Source organism: Pseudonaja textilis, chromosome 9 (genome assembly GCF_049901715.1).
Source record: "Pseudonaja textilis isolate UNSWEBS1 chromosome 9, rPseTex1.2, whole genome shotgun sequence".
Taxonomy (NCBI): Eukaryota; Metazoa; Chordata; class Lepidosauria; order Squamata; family Elapidae; genus Pseudonaja; species Pseudonaja textilis.
The window spans coordinates 6,073,149-6,093,585 of NC_141998.1; the positions used below are offsets into that span (position 1 = coordinate 6,073,149).

The 20,437-nt window shown below is 46.0% G+C and overlaps 1 protein-coding gene across 10 annotated transcripts in view; it reads left to right on the forward strand.

Annotated features, from left to right (window-relative positions):
* TACC1 (transforming acidic coiled-coil containing protein 1) overlaps positions 1 to 20,437 on the forward strand; it is a 91,136-nt gene that overhangs the window by 17,914 nt on the left and 52,785 nt on the right. For 4 of the 10 annotated variants that reach the window (XM_087938654.1, XM_087938657.1, XM_026714940.2 and 1 more), the window contains exon 2: positions 9,584 to 9,690. In XM_087938654.1, coding sequence (XP_087794780.1) covers positions 9,584 to 9,690 — 107 coding nt within the window. Of the gene's footprint in view, positions 1 to 2,849; positions 3,468 to 9,583; positions 9,691 to 20,437 lie in introns of those variants that run through there. The other 6 variants (XM_087938650.1, XM_087938651.1, XM_087938653.1 and 3 more) reach the window with 4 other exon arrangements.

Here is a 20,437-nt window from a genome sequence, read left to right on the forward strand (position 1 = left end):
TTGGCAGGAGATTTTTTTTGCAAACCACCTCAAAACTTTCCTCAATGTTCATCACACTCCAGAAAAAATCTGTCCGGTGTTTTATTAATAATGGTCCGTTTTAATTCCTTTCTTTTTTGGCATGGTGGATTTCTTGTCCTCCTCCCAAATCAAGCTTTGTGCCAGAGCAGTGGGACTGTTTCTGCTGCATTTTCATGGACGGTTGTCTCAAAAACCTCCCATTCATCGTTCGCACTGCAGAAGAAAGAACTTCAATGTTCCCTCTGAATGGCCGGTTAGAATCTTTTATAATCAGGCATTGCTTTTCTCGTAGCACAAAATGCTGGAACCCCCTTTGGTAGGAGGTCCTCACAAGGGGGATTTGGAAAGGACAAGCCTTGGCTGAGTTTTGGCACCTAACCATCCTGCCAGGCATCGTTCTTCATAGAAAGACCTTGCTTTGTTCATCCCAACTTGGTCAGTTAGAAAAGAAAGCTTCTTGGATACATGTCATATTCAGCAGGTTCTGACCAGTTCTGGAGGACCAGTTCTGGAGCAGTTGAAACTTTCAAGAAAAAATTGGGACTGCCATTTGTCAGAAATGATGCAGAGCCTCCTGCTTGGGCGGGAGGTTGGACTAGATGACCTACAAGGTCCCTTCCAGCTCTGTTAATCTGTTAATCTAAAAACAAAGCTCAGGAGGGCTGCGTGTGGCCCTCCTGAGCTCCGTTTTCACTGGCAGAGGGTTGTAGGAGGCTGTCGCAGCCAAAAACGGAGCTCTGGAGCCCATTTTTGCTGTCAGAGTGCTTGGGTGATCACAGGCACCCCTAACACAAGTGATGTCAAGCTGGCCACACCCACCTTGGCCCCTTAAGGTCAAACACAACCCTGATGCGGCCCTCCATGAAATTGAGTTTGACACCACTGCTCTAAATGGTTTGTAGGGTCGGCCTATTGTTCCCCAACAACCTGGGTCCTCGTTTGACCGACCTCAGAAGGATGGAAGGCTGAGTCAACCTTGAGCTGCTCAGGATCAAACTGCTGGCAGTTGGCAGAGTTAGCTTGCAGGGCTGCATTCTAACCTATGGACCACTACAGCTCCTTTGTCACTTCCAATTGTTGGAAGAAATGTTCTTCTGGGTTCCGTTCCAAGTAGGGAAAAAAAGACACTGGAAACATGGAGGCTGTTTGGAAAGATGGTTTAATGGTGGACAGCAGGACCACATGGCTTGGAGCTCCAAAGTGAAAAGGACGACCACATGCTTCAAGATGCTGAGTGAAGGAAAAGAAGGGCTGAGGTGCTGAGAGACCCTTAGTTATATACCCTCTGTTGGGCCCCACCTTATTGTTTCCCGTTCCTGTGCAAGAAATGTATCCCCATTGGCTGTCAGACTCCCAGGGGGCGGGGTCTTAGCTAACTTTGTAGGCTTTGTCTGGACCACATGGCTTCACCTAAGTGCTGGCTGATGCAATCTTCCCAGCCCAGGTGATGAGATGGGTAGAGGCCTTTGTTATGTAGAATACTCTGTCCCAGGCCCGCCCAATTTACAAAGGGGGGGGGAAATAAACTTCTGCCTCTCTGAGTTTCTACTTCCCTTTTAGGGGAAATATTCTGCCTTTTTAATATTTCCTAGGATATTTCATTTTCCTAGGAGAGGGGTGGGTGCTAACTTCCTACACCATCAACTGATTTTGTTAGGTAAAATTCTGAACACTGGAATGCAACGAAGCCAAGAGAGCTTCAGGTCCACCAAATTCAACCTGGACTTGGAAAGATAGCCTTCAAGGGGCACCAAAAACAACAACAACACAACAACAACAACCCCCGTTGCTCCGAAGATGCAGCTTACCCAGGACGTTTGAGCCCACCAGCAATCTAGATGGCTCTCAATTATAACGGATCATGTGCTCGGTGCTCTTTTGGTTATCTCATCCATCAGCGCGTCCTGTGAACCCAAGAATTAGGAAATCATTTCCTGCCAGCCTAGACATCAAATGAGGGTTTGTGAACTAGACTGAATTCAGCTCGTGAAGCTGGTGAGTTTTTAAGCTGCTGGTGGTGAGCGTTTTCTCTGCATCCACTTGGCTACTCAAGGTGGCTGAAGTGCGATGTCAGAAGGAAGTGACACAAAACGGAAGGAGCAACTGAACTAAATAGACAGAAAATCAAGCAGTTCTCTGGTGAGTTTGAAAGGCCCTTTTCCATTCAGCTGGTTCTTCCTGGGTCAGCCAAGGACAATGATTTTTAAAAGGGGCAGTTTGCCGGGGCTAGACGTTGCACAACTGGTGCGCCTCCAAAGATAGATTGACGGTGCCTCCTGTTTGAGGAAATCTGCCCACAACTTTAAAAAGAAAACAAAACAAAACCCAGAATCAGGCCTGGAATGAAAGTTGCCATTTGGAACAGAATTTGCAGAAGGCAAATCCATTTCCATCATCTGCAGGTCCCTTCATGTCTGCCCAAACACCTTTTTACTTCCCTGTGCCACCCGAATCCGGGCGGATTTCAAACCCACCCGAGCATTCCCATAAAGGGCATTTCCCCCCTCGCCCCCATCCCTAAGACAGCAGCAACTTCATTCTGGGGGCATCCTTTGTAGGCTTTGCTGTACTTAGGAGAGGGAGGGGGGGGCGAGGGAAGGATGCCTTTTAAGGCTGAATGTAACCGTGTGAAGGGAGCCCGCGTGCGCCAGAACCCAGGGTACCCGCTCTTCCTCCCCGGCTGCCTCTTCCTCGCCAGCCCTTAATTCGCATTTAAAGGAAGGGCCTTTAGGGGGAAACTAAGGACGGGCGCACTCCGCCTTCGCAGCCAGCAAACGCGATCGGGAAGCGCGCAAGCCTTGCGCAACCAGCCCGGAGGAGCCCCGAACGTGGGAACGGAGCGGCCGGGCGGGGACGCTCTCCTCCTCCTCCTCTTCCTCTTCTCCATCCCCTTCCCACGCCTCTGGCCAGCCAAGCCAACCGGAGTCCCCGTTCCCCACCCTCCCCCGCCCCCCGGGGAGAGAAGAAGAAGGGCGGGTGGTTTGCGTGCCCGGGGCAGAGCGAGCCGCGAGCACCCACCGACGCGCCTCCGCGGAAAGGCAGCAACCGGGCGCTCCTGCTCCGCGGGAGGAAGCCGCGGCGGCGGCTAGACGAGGCGAGGCGAGGCGGGGCGGAGGAAGGCGGGGGAGAGAGAAGCGATGGCTCAAGGCTGACCGCATCCGCGCCGGCTCGGCTCCGAAATCCCGCCGCCCGGCCCGGCCCGACCCGCCCGGCCCCTCCGTCTTGAAGGCTTCCCCGATGGCGTTCAGCACCTCCTGGCAGCTGCTCTCGCCCGTGCAGTGGGCCAAGTGGACCTGGTCGGCCGTGCGAGGCGGCGGAGCCCCGGACCCCGAGCGGGATGACCTCGACGCCGACGGGGAGAGGGGCCCAGTGCAGGAGGAGGAGGAAGAGGAGGAGGAGGAGGCGGCGGCGGCGGCGCAGGCGGAGACCAAGTCGCTGAGTCTCAGGCAAGTCGGAGCAGCTTGGGGTGGCTTTTCACACGTTCCGAACGCCAAAGGCGGACCCGTGTCGGCCTCCGAGGGGGGGCTCGCGGGTCAGGCGAGAGAGGGAGCGCTGGATGGGGCTGGGGGTCGCTTGCAAGCGGAGAGGTGGGAGGGTTTTTTTGTTTTTTGTTTTGCACCTCCGGGCCACATCTGGAGATTTGGGGGGCGCTGGCTTCGGTCCTAAACCAAGCCGCCGTGTTTTCACAGCAGGGTCGGCTTGCGCGTCCGGGGATGGCAGCTGGGGAAAGAGAAAAAACTTGGGAACCGAGCCCAGGGCACCCGAACGTCGGGAACGGACTCCGTGGGCGAATGACACGCGTGTCTGGGCGCCTCGCCTCTTCTCTCGGCGGGGCATTCCAGAGGGAGACGTGGCTGGCTTTTTCACCCCTTAGCCATGCTCGGTGGTACAACAGGCTCTTAAACCATAAATCGTGGTTAAGAAGCCATCAGGGTGGCTAAGGCCAAAGAAGCAAGTCACGGTGCGGCGCAATAGGGTGGCCGATGGCACATGGCGCCCTGAAGGCCACCCATTTGGCTTCCGCTTTGCTGCTAATCACGATTTACGGGGTTGGCCAGTTGATTTGGGGACAGGCCGTTATTGACTCTTTTCGCCACATCTGGACATCAGCCTCCAAGCCTTGGTGAGTCGTCGGGCCACGAATGTGTCAGCAAATGCCATACCCCTCCCCCCACCACTGGCGGAAGCACATCAGGACGCAAAATACAGCCTTGGCAGTTTCCTGGTCTGCTTTATCTTCAGGGGGTCGGCAGCTGACCCAGAGCCTTGCTATCTCCTTCAGAGGCGGAGTGGATGTTTTCTCTCGACCTTCCTTGCCTGCTCAGAACAGCTGCCTTGGCAGATCTAGTTGATGGGTCACACACACACGCACACACACACACACACACACACACACACACACACACAGGGGCATCCAGGCTGCCACGTAATCTCTGAAGAATAGAATCAAATTCTTTATTGGCCAAGTGTGATGGGACACACAAGGAATTTGGGTTTGGTGCTTAATTGCTACCAACCTGCCTTGCATTGAGGACCTATATATACTGCACTTGAGTCCCCAAAAAGGGCTGTGAAAATATCTACAGACCCCTCACATCCCGGACATAAATTGTGTCAACTCCTACCCTCAAAATGACGCTATAGAGCATTGCACACCGGAACAACTAGACACAAGGACAGTTTTGTCCCGAGCGCCATCACTCTGCTACACAAATAATTCCCTCAACACTGTCAAACTAGTTACTAAGTCTGCACTACTCTTACTAGTAACCTTCTCATCACTCCTTATCACCCATCCCCTCCCACTTGTGACTGTATGACTGTAACTTTGTCACTTGTATCCTTACGATTTATATTGACAGTTTCCTAGTATGTTTTGATTGCTTATTGTACCCTATGACTATTATGAAGGGTTGTACCTTATGATTCTTGACTCTTGAAGAATGTATCCTTTCTTTTTATGTACACTGAGAGTATTTACACCAAAACAAATTCCTTGTATGTCCAATCACACTTGGCCAATAAAGAATTCTATTCTATTTGCTATTCTATTCTGTTCTATTCTATTCTGTTCTATTCTGTTCTGTTCTATTCTGTTCTGTTCTATTCTATTCTATTCTATTCATATATTCTCACTGTACATAAAGAAAAAATAAAATACATTCATCAAGAATCATAAGATACAATACTTAGTGACAGCCATCGGTTACTAACAAGCAATTAAATCATATTAGGAAACAAAACAATATAAATTGTAAAGCAACACAGTTATAGTCATGAGTGGGAAGAGATAGGTATTAAGAAGGATTGAGAAATCACTTAAATTGAGTCCAGAAGTAAATTCTAGAGAGAGTGGCTGTTTTTCCTCCTGTGCCCTCTGCTCATTGGATTTGCCAACTCCCAGAGCCAAACTTTTGCCTTTTCAATATTGTCATTTTGGGGGCAGAGAGTTGATTCTGTGATCGGTCATTACCATCTCTGGTCATCTAGAGCAGTGCTCTAAAGCTGGCTAAGGAATTCTGGTAGTTGAAGCCCGCAAGTCTTAAAGTTGCTATGGTTGGAGACCACGGATCTAGAGTAAGATGCAATTGGCTTCTAGAGCAGGGGTTTTCAAACTTGACAACTTTTAAGACTTATGGACTTCAACTCCCAGAATTCCTCCTCTAGTCATGTTAGCTCAGGAATTCTGGGAGTTGAAGTCCACAAGTCTTAACCTTGCCAAGTTTGAAGACCCTTGATCTAGAGCTATGCCACAGGGGAAAGCGTTTAGATGAGCGCAGCTGTGCGAAGGGTGTGATTGCAGTCTTGAGATCATTCTCCACCAAGTAGCCACATGAGAAGTAGAAGAACAATCCATTCAAGACATGTGGATTCTTACATGGAGCAGGTGGTTGGACATGATGGCCCAAAGATACCGTGATTCCATAAAACGCTCGTCTACGGCTAGGAAGTCATCCGATTGATAGTTGGGATAGTCCTCGACTTACCGCCACTAAGTGAGACACTCGTTAAGTGGATTTTGCCCCATTTTACAACCTTCCTTGCCCCAGTTGTTAAGTGAATCGGTACAGACATTAAGTTAGTGACACGGTTGTTAAGTGAATCAGGCTTCCTTGTTGACTTGGCTTGTCAACACTGCAATCATCATAAATGTGAGTTGGTTGCCAAGCATCCAAATTTTGATCACGTGACCATGGGGATGCTGCAATGGTCATAAGTGTGAAAAACAGTCATTAATCCCTTTTCCCCCCAGCACCGTTGTAACTTTGAAGGGACGTGAAATGAATTGTTGTTACGTTGAGGGCTCCCTGTAACTGGATTGTTTCATATTGTTCTTGGGCTGGGCTCGACAAATTGCTTCCGTCCATTTAAAAAACTGTATTAAAACTATTTTTATTTGCTTGGAATGCTGTTTAAATGAAGTCAAATTGAAGTGTTGCCTGGGCTTGGTCCGCTTTTCAAAGCACAATCGCCAGCCTGTCCTTTAAAACAACATGGTTTATATTTGACATAATACCTGTGTAGAGTGATTCAAAGAAGAGAGATCTGTCACCCAGCAATGGATGACAGTGGGCAGGGAAGCTCTCTAGATCAGGTGTCGGCAACCCATAGCTCCAGAGCCGCATGAGGCTCTTTGGGCCTTCTGCTGAGGCTCCCTCTCCCATCACTGGCTGGCCCCTCGCCCTCCCCTTCCTCACCTGGCCTGAGAAGGTAAGGGTGATGGCAGGGGATGGAGAAACAGCCGGGGCCTCACTCTTGCTGGAGCTTCTTCCGGCCCTTGTTGGTGGGAGTGAGTGACATCGAGTTGGCCATGCCCACCCAGGTTTTGTGGCTCCCGGTGTTTATTTTTTCCTGTGGGAAATGCGTCCAAATGGCTCTTTGAGTATTTAAGGTTGCAGGCCTCTGCTCTAGATGAACCTCTTCTCTGGTCCTTTGACACTCGCAGCAGCTGAAGAATGCACCGGGAATGCACCATAAATAGGGGAGGTGTTTACAGAGCGTGTCTGAAGGATGATGTGGGTGGAAAGAAAGGAGGACGTGGCTTAAGCCCTGTCCATTGGAATAGCATGTTCGTGAATGGTCTGGCTGTGGAAAACCCCTAACTAGATGGAAAACTGAATTCAGAGTCAAACAAAACCTGGGCCTTTGGGTGGGGGAGTTTATTTATCTTGCAGCTCAGTGGAATCTTCTAGGACTTCCTGATAGCTAGCAAATATAATATACTTTAGAATATCCACAGTAGATATAAATAAAAGTTCAAAACTGAAACCCCAAACCAGCATCAAAATGAAACCCGGATGGCAAGCGCTCCTATCACTACTATAGTGGTGGAGAACTCCCATCTCCGGCATCTCCCCAAATAAATAAGAAAAACAAAAATTAGGGTGGCATTTTGATCTCAGCTGAGCAAAGAACAGATTTTGTCCCAGAGAAGACACACCTCTTTGCTTTGACCTCCCAGCTCAGGGGTCCCAAAATTTGGCCAACTTTAAGACTTGTGGACTTCAACTCCCAGAATTCCTCCTCCAGTCATGTTAGCTCAGGAATTCTGGGAGTTGAAGTCCACAAATGTTAAACTGGCCAAGTTTGGAGACCTCTGTCCTAGCTTCTTAGAAGTGGGATACGTCCCATAGTTTCTCCTGGGACAATTAAGTTGGTTGTCTTGATTCAAGTAGAAGAATGTGGTTCTGTGTATAGCTCGTGCCAAGTCTGACTAGGCTGTAATGGTTCATAGTGGCCTTTTGAATTGCACCTGGGAATTAATTAGTAGCCAGTGTAACATGCTTCTGGTGACCTATTATAAATGAAGTTCAAAGTTTCCAATAGCATCCACAGGGAGGATGGTTAATAATTGGATGCAGCATGCACTGACAGGGAGAATTTAATTCCTTTTTGCGGCTGTGGTCCTGAGAAAATTAGCTTTCCGAAGGAGCCAAAACCTCCTTGGAACAACAACAGAGAAGGAAATGCTGCTAAAATTCTGATGTTCAAACAGGCAAAATATAAAAAGCTGCAAATTCATGTTTGCTCGCACCCTTTAACAGATTAAGAGTTGGAAAGGACCTTGTAGGTCATCTAGTCCAACCCCACCCCCCAAGCAGGAGACCCTACACCATTTCTGACAGATGGCAGTCAAGTCTCTTCTTGACAACTTCCAGCGATGACGCTCCCACAACTTCCGAAGGCAACTTCTGTTCTATGTAGGGGTTGATCGTTCTCACTGTCAGAAACTTGTCTCCGTATTTCCAGGTTGAATCTCTCCTTGTTCAGTTTCCATTCATTATTCCTTATCTGGCCTTCGGGTGCTTTAGATAATAGTATGACCCCTTCCTCTCTGTGGCAGCCCGTCAAATACTGGAAGATGCTATCTTGTCTCCCCTGGTCCTTCTCTTCCTTAGACTAACCATGCCCACTTCCTGCAACCGTTCACCGTATGTTTTAGCCTCCAGTCCCCTAATCATCTTGGTTGCTCTTAGAAAGTTTAGTTCCCTGTTCTGCAACACAGTGCCAGAGAGAAACCAAGTGCCTGATAGTTCCCTTGTTTCCAACCTGCCCATGTTTTGGTTTTTTAGATTATTTAAAATAAAAACCAATAGAAAGACGTATGTGTGTTCTGGAGCAAAACACCCAACTTCAGCATTATCCGAATTTCCTACAAATGCCAGGGAACCCATGTTAATATCTCAGGGGCATTTTAAAAGTTCACTCCAGCTCAGTGCTCTGTTTAAAAAAGGGTTCCCAGAAAAAAAAATGGGACAGGCAGGGGGGGCTGCTGGGGGCTTGCAAGAGAGCCCCTAGCTAAGACTCTGTGGGGTTCAGAGAGCCCCCACAATAACCCCAGAAAGACAAGCAGCAAGGGAAAGCTCTTAGTAAGCTTAATTGAACTTCTGGGTGTTCAGCCAAGAGCATTTCACACCTCGTAAAAGTGTTGCAAGCTACATGAACAATCCACTCAACACTTGAGAGGGTGAGCCATTGAGAAAAATCAGATAACATAGCCACTGGTTTCCAAGGGGATTAATTCCCAAATAATAAGAATCATGTAACTCACCAGAAACTCCACTAAGACTCCAAGATCCCACTCACAGTCACTACTATTAAGCCTAGTTTCACCCAGTCTTTTATTTAAGTATTAAATGCACAAAATAATTAAAAAAAACTTTTTGGTATATCTTTTTTTTTTTGTAATTAGGGCAAAGAAGCAACTTCGAGTTGTCCACATGCACCCAGTCACATGCCCACCTAGCCACGCCCACCCAGCCATGCCCATCCAGCTAGACATTAGGGCAGAGAGCCCCTTGCTAAAAAATTTGAAGCCCACCCCTGGGGACAGGTAAGCAACACCTGAATGGCAGTGTCATTGGAGGAAGGCACAACATGATGTCCACAACTGCAATCAAACCTTGTATCATTTTTTTATATGAATCATAAGTATGTGTGCATTTTTTTGAACTCTTCTTGCAAAACAGTTCTTGATAACAAGCTTGAAAAGTCGCTTATTTGATTGGAGGAAATAATGGTTTTTGTTATTTTTTTCCTCCTCTCCTTCCTCCCTTGGCAGTTCGGATTCGGAAGGCAATTTTGGGACTCCTGAGGCAGAGACGCCGATCCACTCCTTGGGGAAAGAGTTGGAAGAGCTGGATCTGGATCTGGAAGTCGGGTCCCCAGGTAAACCACTGCTGAGCCTTACTTTTCCTTCCTTTGTTAAAAATGCACAGTGCATCCTGTTTCTCTTGCTAGTATTTTATTTTTTTTTCCTGTGGCTCATCATTTGACTCTGTGCATGGTCTAATAGGGACAAAGCTGTGTGTTCATCATATTAGCTCAACCTTCTGATAATTTGAGCTCAGCATAGATCTGGGTTGTTTTTTTACCATATTTCACTGTGGATGCTCTCGGATGGGATTCTACCTGGTCGGACCAGTTCTATAGAATCGGTTGTTACGATTCTGCGCAGTTTGGAGAACCGGCAAATTGCGCCACTGGCCCCTCCCCTCCCCGCCCACTCACTCCTTACCTGGCATGCGCCATCCAACTTGCCTGCTTTGTGTCTTTGCCTAATTTTTGGTAAGTTGCTATTTTTCCTTCCCCCCGACCATCAGCTGTTCTGACTATCAGCTGTTCTGGGAGATTTAGATTAGCTAGAAAGCAGGAAATCATTGGATTTCTTGCTTTCTAGCTAATCTAAAAGCAGAGATGAACCTTCCTTAGGACTGAAGCTTCTATTTTTCAGTGCAGACTCAGGCAGCAAATTGCAGAAAGATAGATCTCTGAGTGAAACTGTGATTCTGTGAGCAACTCAATCTGCCTGCCTGCTCTGCCTGATTTTGGGTAAAAGTTGCTTTTCTAAATTTTTTAAAAAATCAATATTTACATAAATATTTACAATATTTACATACAAGTCATGCCCAGCCAGTAATGTGATCAAGCTACACCCACAAATTAGGCCACGCCCACAGAACCAGTTATTAAGAAACTTGAATTCCACCCCGGGTGCTCTCCATGAAAGAAAGCTAGGCAACCAGATGGACTTAGCTTCAGGAATGTCCTTGCAGAAGTATGAAATGCCGTTTGCTGAAAATTGCAGTTTCTATTAATAATAAATATAAGAAAGGTCAAAAGCAAACTGTTTGCCCTTTAGGGCTGGAAAACTGATAAACAGGCTGTAGCTTTTTATTAAGCTTGGAACCTCAAGAGTTTATTACGTTATGTTGGATATTCAGATCCCAGATTGGTGGTGGTTTGAGCTCTGTTTACATGTATCCCTTTGGGTTCTTCCATATTCAGTCAAATCAGATGATGAAATGTGATCATTTGAACATTTTATAGCAAATATAACATTTCCTGCTGGCAAATTCCTGAGTTCTTGAACTGTTGATAATAACTATGAATAATGGGAATAATCCCTTTGTTCATATTCTCGTTCATATTGTTTGCGTTCAAAAATAAAGAGGGTTTCCAGTTTTCTAACTGAGAAAAACATGCTTTCGGTCCTGGGCTTTAGAAAGATGCCTTTAGAAAAATGTTCATTAGGAAATACTCTCTATTTTTGTAAGGTCTCTGCTCCATCTCCCATAATCTAGGCAGTACATTCTATTAAGTCATTACTCTTCTCCATCAGCGATTATTACTAATAACTGAATGTAAAATATTGATAATACCATAGTAGCATTCCTTCAAAAAGCTTAACACAGCATACAGTGATCAGCACTCCCCTTAAGATGTACGGAAAAATGAAGAGCAGAAATGGCTTCTCTGTGAATTTGCTCTAACTAGGATTTGCTAAGCAAGCTTTAGTTGGCAAACAGTGCTACATCAGAAATCTTGGTTTAGAAGCCATGAGGTAGGATGTATGCAAGCCACATGGTAGCTTAGAGCAAGGAATTGTGCAAAGATTAGTTGTACTAACTCTAACTCATCATTCTCTTCTTTTAATGACCCCATAATCCCATGCAGGGTGGAGTCTGGGCAATTGAATGGAGCTAGCAGAGTGTTTTAATGGCCGGATGCCTTTCCTGTTACCAATGCTAACTCTCATTCTCTTCTTAAAATTTATCTCCCTTTCTTTGTACCATTGTGGGCTTATTCCTGAATTCTCCCAAGCACACACCTTGTTGATTTGAACAGGGGCAGCCAAAAAGCTGGAATGGTATAGGGCCGTGGTGGCGAAGCTATGGCACGCATGCCAGAAGTGGCATGCATGCCAGAAGTGGCATGCATGCCAGAAGTGGCATGCAGAGCCACTTCTTCCAGCACACGAGAGCTTGCCTGGAAGAGCCCCACTGTGCATGCGTACACACCACCACCGCCCGACAGCTGGTTGTCAGATATCTGGCATACATGCGTGGGAGGGTGGGGGATGCGCAGAGATGTGCACGCATGCACAGTGATGCGCAGCACACAGGGGAATCATGTGCGCGTGTGCAGAGTGTCAGCTTTAAAAATTCAGCTGCCATATTTCATGAAAGGAGGGGTGGAGGAGTTGAAAAGTTCAAGGTTATTCTGTATGTCGTATTAAGAAATTCCAGTTGCAGTTAATTGGTTCTCTTGATTATGAAGTGTAGAAGTGGGAGGAGAGAAGGGATGAGAGAAGGTGGATTCTGTGTAATGGCGCAAAAATACTTTCACTTTGGGAAATTGCCTTAGACATACCAGATCTGTTTCTAAATAAATCAATTGGAGAGAAAATGTCTCGGTGTGATTGATATCATAGATACTTTCTGGATGCCTTACACAGAGATGAACAGCACAGGGAGTGATTGTGTGTGCATGCACAGACGCATGGCATGCGGCGGGGAAATCACATGCACATGTTCAGGGGGGGCATGGGGAGGCAGCACACATTGCCTTCTGAATGCTGGCGGTGAGCAAGAGCTCACGAACGCCCACACAATTATCGGCACAGGAGCTGAAAAAGGCTAGCCACCACTGGTCTAGGGTCTCCTGCTGGAGCAAGGGGTTGGACTAGAAGACCTCCAAGGTCACTTTCCAATCTTTTTATTCCATGTGTTTTCTATGAGCGCATAAGTACGATGGAATAACCTTCCTTTGTGGTTGGATGTTAGAGTTTGTCATGGCTGACCCAAAGAAGAGGCCCGTCTAGCTTTATCCCTACGAAATCTTCTGGAGAACTTATATGTGTGTGTGTGTGTGTGTGTGTGTGTGTGTGTGTGTGTGTGAAGATCACAAATGTAGAGCTACAAAAGACTGACATAGACATTCCTTTTCATTCTACCGACAAAGTAGCCCTTCATTTTGATGCAGGTCACATGCCGCCGACTGCTTCTCCTCAGGATAAACACACCTCACACAGTCTCCGCGAGTTGGGGGAGAGGGATGTGTGTGTGTGTGAGAGAGAGAGAGAGAGAGAGAGTGTGTCTCAAACGTGGCAGCTCCCTTTGTCATTGTGAAGGAAGCGGATCTTTTGCAGGGGGAGTTTTTCCCATGCTTAGCAAAACAACCAGGGGGTTGGGGAAATCTTTATTTAGCAGAGTTGCTGCAGGAGGGTTACAACAGATGGATCCAGGCTCTTGCGGGGTTTTTTTTTTCCAGCATTGCCCTACAATTGTGCATCTTACAGAATTTTCCTTTCACGCCCCAAAATCCTTCCCCCCTCCTTGTTATCCTCTTGCCTTTGTAAGCGTGAAATTTGTATTACAAAGAGAGAAACAGCGGAGATCCCGCTGCTGAATTTGAGGCTTTGCAGGGCTATAAATTAGACTGTGGAGGGTTTTTTTTTTAAAAAAAAAATTCTGGCAGAATAAAAGGGCAAGCCCTTTCTCTATTTTTTTTAATATATATATATATTGCCACTAACAGATGCAGCAAACCTCTGTATTTTTGTAAAGGGGGAGTTTTCCCCCCTTTTTAATGTGTGCCTGGCCGTCTCCTGATCAGTCTCGTGAAACGATCAAGGACATGATGAGTGCAAAATCTGCCATGTGAATCCATCATAGTCTGAGGGTCTGAACAAAATCTTGGCAAGGCAAGTAGCAAAGATTAAAAAGAAGCCTTTTTCAAACAATCAGAATAGAACTGGAAGAGACCTTGGAGGTCTCCTAGTCCAACCCCCTGGTCAAGCAGAAGACCCTGTACCAGTGATGGCTAACCTTTTCCCCACGCATGTGTGGCCGATGCCTGACAATCAGCTGGCAGATTGGGGCGCGCGCATGCACAATGGGGATCTTCCGGATGACCTCTCGTGTGCTGGCAGAAATGCGTGCCATAGGTTCACATCGGGGCCCTATACTGTTTCAAACAAATGGCTGTCTAGTCCTTTCTTTTTTTAAAAAAAAATAAATTTGTTTATTCAGCGTTTCAACAATTAAAAACAATTTTCCACATTTTGCAACGATACTATAGCAGTGTTTACATTTGTAAATATCTTCTATTACTGTGTTTTCCATCCCTATATTAAATTCTTCATTCTTCATCATTCTAAGCATTTTACACATGTGCACATTTATATGTATATACTTTTATTTACACGTAAACCTTATTACTTTATGATTATATATCATTTGACACCTTTGCGTCGTTTCTTTATCCATTCGTACCAAATATCCCGTATCTTATAGTATTCTGCTTCTTTCTTATTTTTCAATAGCTTCGTCAACCTGTCCATCTCGGTGTATTCATATATGTTATTAATTATTGCGGTTTCTGAGGGGGTCATGGCTGTCTAGTCTCTGTTCTGACCCAATCCTGTTACCAGCAAGAAAATCTCAAACAAATGCAGCAACTCAAACCCTCACAGCTTTTTTTTTTTAATAGAAAACTTTATTAGAGAGTAAAAAAGATGAAACAGTATGTACAATACATCCAATACAACCTTACGTTTTAGACAAAATCTATATATACAAATACATAATAGATAAACATATAAAACATATGCTTCTATTCAACTAAGACGGTGTGCTTTTTTCTTGGTAATAATTTTGCTACTATTCGTTTCTTATTTGGTAAACATTCTTAATTTAACTACCCCATTCATCAAAAACATATCTTTTAATTTCCTAGTTTTTTCTCTTTAATCCACTTATACCATTTATCCCAAGCTGTAATATATCTTGAGTCTTCCTTATTCAAACCTTCACAGCTTTAATCTACAAATAACTTCTTTCTAGATAAAAGATGGCTTGCAGCCAATTTGGCCAACCAGAAAAGCCTTGACAGAATTAAGCCGGAGTCTCCACACACAATGCTGGGTCCTAAGAGCGTTTTTGCCTTTTGCAAGGGCAAAAACCTTTTGAAACCAGGCTTATATTCCCTGGAAGGAGGGGCCATTACATTGCATCCTTACTCCCCAGTCTCCTGTGCTGCTCCAGCTGTTTTTTTCTACGAATCATCCTGCGCTCATGTGCACTTGGCACAGGCTCCTCGGGAACCTCCTCATCACTGCTGCCAGCTCCCACAATCCCTGAAGGCAGCAGTCCACTCCCTGATGGTCCTGGCCCCTCATCAGAGTCCTCGCTCTCCTCCACCATCTGCACCTGCTGCCAGCTAACCACAACAGTCTCTTCTTAAAAGCCTCCTGTGTTGGAGCACCCACAACTTCTGAAGGGAAGCTGGTCCACACTGGTTAATTGTCCTCACTGTTAGGAAGTTTCTCTTAGTTCTAGGCTGTTTCTGTCCTTGATTTATTTACATCCATTGTTTCTCATCTTGCCTTTTGGTGCTTTGGGAAAAAAAGTTTGACCCCTTCTTCTTTGTGGTAGCCCTTCAAATATTGGAATACTGTTACTGTTTCATTGCAGTTAGTCCTCAACTTACAACAGTTCATTTAGTGACTGTTCAAAATTACGATGCCACTGTGAAGATCCAGGGTGTGACACAAAAATAACACAGTCACAAAAGTAGAATAAATTCTCTTTAATGCCTCCAACTTGGGTCCCCATGTCCAATTATCCTTGGCTAGATATCAAACTCTTCCAAAAAACAGTCTACAAAGGGAGTAATTCTGCTGACTGCCTGCAATTCAATTCTGACCAGCTGAAGGTTGACTCCTTAGCGTTCTGTCCATCCAGGATGGGTAAAATGAGGACCCAGATTGTTGGGGGCACGAGGCTGACTCTGTAAACCACTTAGAGAGGGTTGTAAAACACTATGAAGCAAAAAGTCTAAGTGCTGTTGTCCTTCCTTCCTTCCTTCCTTCCTTCCTTCCTTCCTTCCTCCCTCCCTCCCTCCCTCCCTTCCCTTCCCTTCCCTTCATTTCCTGCCTTTCTTCCTCCCTCCCTTCTTTCCCAGTGGTTAGAATGCAGTATTGCAGGCTGCCCACTGCCAGCAGTTCAATCCTGACTAGCTCAAGGTTGACTCCTCAGCCTTCCATCTTTCAGAGGTGGGTAAAATGAGGACCCAGATTATTGGGGGCAAGGGCCGACTCGGTAAACCGCTTAGAGAGGATGTAAAAGCACTGTGAAGCGGTATATAAATCTAAGAGTTATAGCTATCGCAACTGGGATCAGAATTTCTGTTGCTAAGCAAAGTGGTTGAGTGAGTCACAGCTGATTTTATTACCATGGCTGTTAAGTGAATCAGTCATAAATCACCTTTTTTCAGCGCCTTTGTAGCTTTGAGTGGTCATTAAATGAATGGTTGTAAGTCAAGAACTACCTGCAAATACACTATCAGCTACCAAATGAATCTGAACTTCTGTTTGCATCTGTTTTAATTCCTTCCTCAGAGGTGAGATGTAAGGGAAAAATAACTTTCAGCTTGGAAGTATTAAATTAATATACATTTTATACATATACATACACACACACACACACACACACACACAATTGGCATCCTTCATGCTCTAGCTTGTAATCTTCCACATTTCTAGCAGCTGCTTCTTGGAAAAGCTGTTTATTTTCTGTTATCTGATGCCTGCAGAATTCTATAGCAAGCCTGGGATTGATTCGTTTTTCCTGAGAATGGCCACTTCTTAAAAACAATACAGGCAGTCCTCGACTTAAAACAGTTCATTTAGTGACCATTTGAAGTTACAGTGGCACTAAAAAAAGGTGACTTATGACTGTTTTTCACACTTACAACTGTCATGCCCCTGTTGGAATCTGATTCCGAGGGAGAGGTGGAACAGCTGACAGGGAGTGGGAATGTGGCTCTGGTGGATGGGGAGGAAACTGGGGAAGGGCACAGGCTGTCTGGGCATTCAGAGGAAGACCCAAGGCCACCCCACTTCATCCTAGGGCACGCAGGGAGGAACGGATAAGGGAGCAACGTGAGTTGCGTGGTTTACTGGGGACGAAAGGGCCCTGATCCCCTTCATGGGCTACAGCTGGGAAGACTGTTTAAAAGGGCCAACTGCACATGGCAAAGTTGCTGGAAGCAAAGCATGAAATTGTTTTGGTTTGTCAAGTCTTATCTGAGTTCTGGCATCCTCCGAAGTGTGTGTGTTTTGTTAACTTTTGAAGCCTGCAATTCTTTATCCTTCCCTGTCTAGTTAATTGCTGCAGCCTGGTTTGTGCTGTTTTTTATTTATAATTTATATGTACTTTGGGTTCGGATTGAATTTCTTCCCTTTAAAGACTGTTCTTAAGAGAGTTTTTTCTCCAGCCGATGATAACTGGACATTGGGGGCCAAGTTGGAGGTATTAAAAGCATTTTACCTACTTTTGGGACTTTGTTGCTTTTGTGCCACGCCCTGGGCCATCACAATGACCGTTGCAGCACTCCCAAGTTCAAAATTCAGACGCTTGGCAACTGACCCATATTTACGACGGTTGCAGTGATTTCCCTTCTGCACCCTTCTGACAGACCAAAATCAAAAGGGGGGGGGGAAGCCAGATTCACTTCACAGCCAAGTTGCTAACCTATGAACCGCAGTGATTCACTTAACAACAAGGTCGTAAAATGGGGCAAAACTCATGTAAGGACTGTCCCATTTCACAACAGAAATGTTGGCTTCAATTGTGGTCGTAAGTCGAGGATAGGAGAGATTCTCAGTCATCCAGGTCATTGTCACTTAACAACCGTGTCACCAGCTGAACACCTGTACAGATTCCCTTAACAACCATGGCAAGGAAGGGTCATTAAAATGGGGCGCAACTCATTTAACAAATGTCTCGCTTAGCGGTGGGAATTTGGGGGCTTCGGTTGTGGTTGTAAGCCGGTGGCCTACCTCGTCCGTACAATCCTGGAAAGTGTTATTTCCATGCAGTGCTTTTCTTGGAGCACCTCATTTGCATTCTTGCTTTGTAGCTAAAACCTTTCGGTAGCTCCTGCTGAGAGAAAGCCGTTTAATTGGTGATTTAATCTGGCTCTTGCTTGAAATGCTAATTGTGAGGCTTTGAGCCTGAAGCAGAGGCTGGTCAGGGAAGGCAGCCCCAGGAAATGCGCCTTTTCCGCTTCATTGTCACCTCAGCAGGTGGTGTCATGCCCCTGGTGGAGACTGACTCCCGAGGGAGAGGAGGAACAGCCAACAGGGAATGGAAGTGTGGCTCCAGAGGTTGTGGAGGGGGCCGGCTGGGCAGTCAGAGGACCCAGGCTCATCCCCTCTCCATCCTAGGGCATGCGGGGAGGAGAGGAAAAGGGAGAGACATGGTCTACTCGGGAGGAGAGGACCTTGATTCATGGGCTGCAGCTGTGACAACTGGATAAGAGGACGGACACGCGTATGGGCGAGTGCTGGAAACAAAGCATGGAAGTATCCTAGTTTATTGTTCCTCTCTGAGTTTGGCATCCTTCCCAGGGTGTGTTCTGATATCTGTGAGCGTCTTCAAGCCCTTATCTTGCCTGGTTTGTGTTGTTTTTTTTTTTACTCTTTATAATGTATCGGCATTTTTAGTTTAAACGGCATTTCCTCCTTCTTGCTCATGTGGGAGTTTTTTTGTCTCCAGTCAAGGATATTTGGAGCTGGGAAGCAAAGTGAAGAAATAAAAGGGGCTTTACCGGTTTTTTGTGACTGTGTTTATTTTGTATCCCACCCTGGGTCATCACGGGTGGTCTGAGGCTAGAAAAGAGGAACAAACTGCTGACACTATCAGAAGGAGCTTCCCGAATCTGGCCTTTATTTTGCAAGACAGTTCATTCAGGAATAACTCAAAGGTGCTTTTTTTCAGGGGGCAGCTAGACTTTTGGGTTTTTGTTTTTTTTCCTTTTGAAGACCTTTCGCTTCTCCTCCAAGAAGCTTCTTCAGCTCTGAGAGGATGTTGGGGAATGGAAGGATTTATATTCCTTGCAGACAAGCTGGTCATTTGCATCCTTTTAGAGGGTTGTTGAGGCCATTTGGAGGTTTATCTGTGTCCTCGGGGGTCACCTGAGTTGTGCTCCTCGTTCCTGTAGTCTGCAGTTTTTCCCTCTGGAAATCCGTTCCTACTCCCACACCATTCCAAGGGTGTTCATCCCAAACTGTATAGCTAAAAGTCTGTAGAGATTCTCAGTCATCCAGGTCATGGTAGGTCATCTAGTCCAACCCCCCTCCCCCATCCAAGCAGGAGACTCTACACCATTTCTGACCGATGGCAGTCCAGTCTCTTCTTGAAAGCTTCCAGTGATGAAGCTCCCACAACTTCTGTTCCATGGGTTGACTGTTCCCCCTGTTAGAAAGTTTCTCCTTCTTTCCAGGTTGAATCTCTTTCCTTGTTCAGCTTCCATCTGTTATTCCTTGTCTGGCTTTTGGGTGCCTTGGAAAATAGCTTGACCCCCTCCTCTTTGTGGCAGCCCCTCAAATATTGGAAGATGCTATGTCACTCCTTCTCTTTCTCTTCAGTAGACTAGCCAAACCCTATTTCTGCAACTGATCTTCATATGAACAGAACAGATTAATAGAGTTGGAAGGGACCTTGCTGGACATCTAGTCCAACCCCCCCACCCAAGCAGGAGACCCTACACCATTTTTGACAGAGGTCAGTCCAGTCTCTTCTGGAAAGCCTCCAGTGATGAAGCTCCCCACGGCTTCTGAAGGCAACTTCTGTTCCATGGGTTGATTGTTCTTACGGTCAGAAAATTTCTCCTTATTTCCAAGTTGAATCTCTCCTTGTTCAATTTCTCAGAATCTCTCCTTTCGATCAGGGATCAGAGTGTTTGACAACTCTCTAGTTCCAGTAATGATCATCAACCTTGAGGTCTTCTCCAGGCAGAACTATCTGACTGTGCTCTTTGAAGCTGCTTTTTCATCAACCAAGGTGTATTTCATATTACTTCCATCAACAAGAGTTATCTCCCTGCTGCAGAATTTCAGCCCTGAAGTCTGAAACGGCCTTCATAATCCCTGTAGGCCATAGCATCATCCTTGTCCCCAGGACGTTGCCTTGGGAGATGAGCTAAGTGTGCTGGGTTGAATGTTACAGAAGATAGATTATTTTTGATTCCCTGGGCAACCTGTGCCAAGAACGTACTCTCCATGCAGTGGCCTTTCAAGACGGACTGCCATTAATGATGTTGGCTCCTCTTCAAATTCTTTCTGCCTCTCTCTCTCCTCCCCCAATTGTCCCTGCTCAGAAAAATGTATGCCAAGGCAATTTGCTTGCACCGTGTAAGCAGTTTTGGCTAGGGTGATTCACACCATTGCAGCAAGACTGGGAAAGTCATAGATTTGATGATAGATCTGCAGAGGAAGCGCGATGCTAAACAGAAATCCTGCCAAATACCAGGGACTCTCTTGGTTTCTTTAACGTTCAGCAGCTGCAACCACCTGCTTGAATTTCGAACTTCTGGGCAACTGCCGGGAGAAATTGCTGTTTATTTAAAAGAGGCATAATGAGACCCGCATTTATTCCACTCAGTTTTGGGGTGCTAATTGCTTGTTCCAAGGGGGGGCTTACGTGAGAGAACTTTCTGGTGGCTTATTCCTCATTCTCATGCCCTGGATACCAAAATCTCTTGGGTTTATCCTGGATCCTGCATGTACTCAGATACATGATATCTGACCCAGCTATGAAGATTGGTGAGCAAAAGTCACTAATAGAAC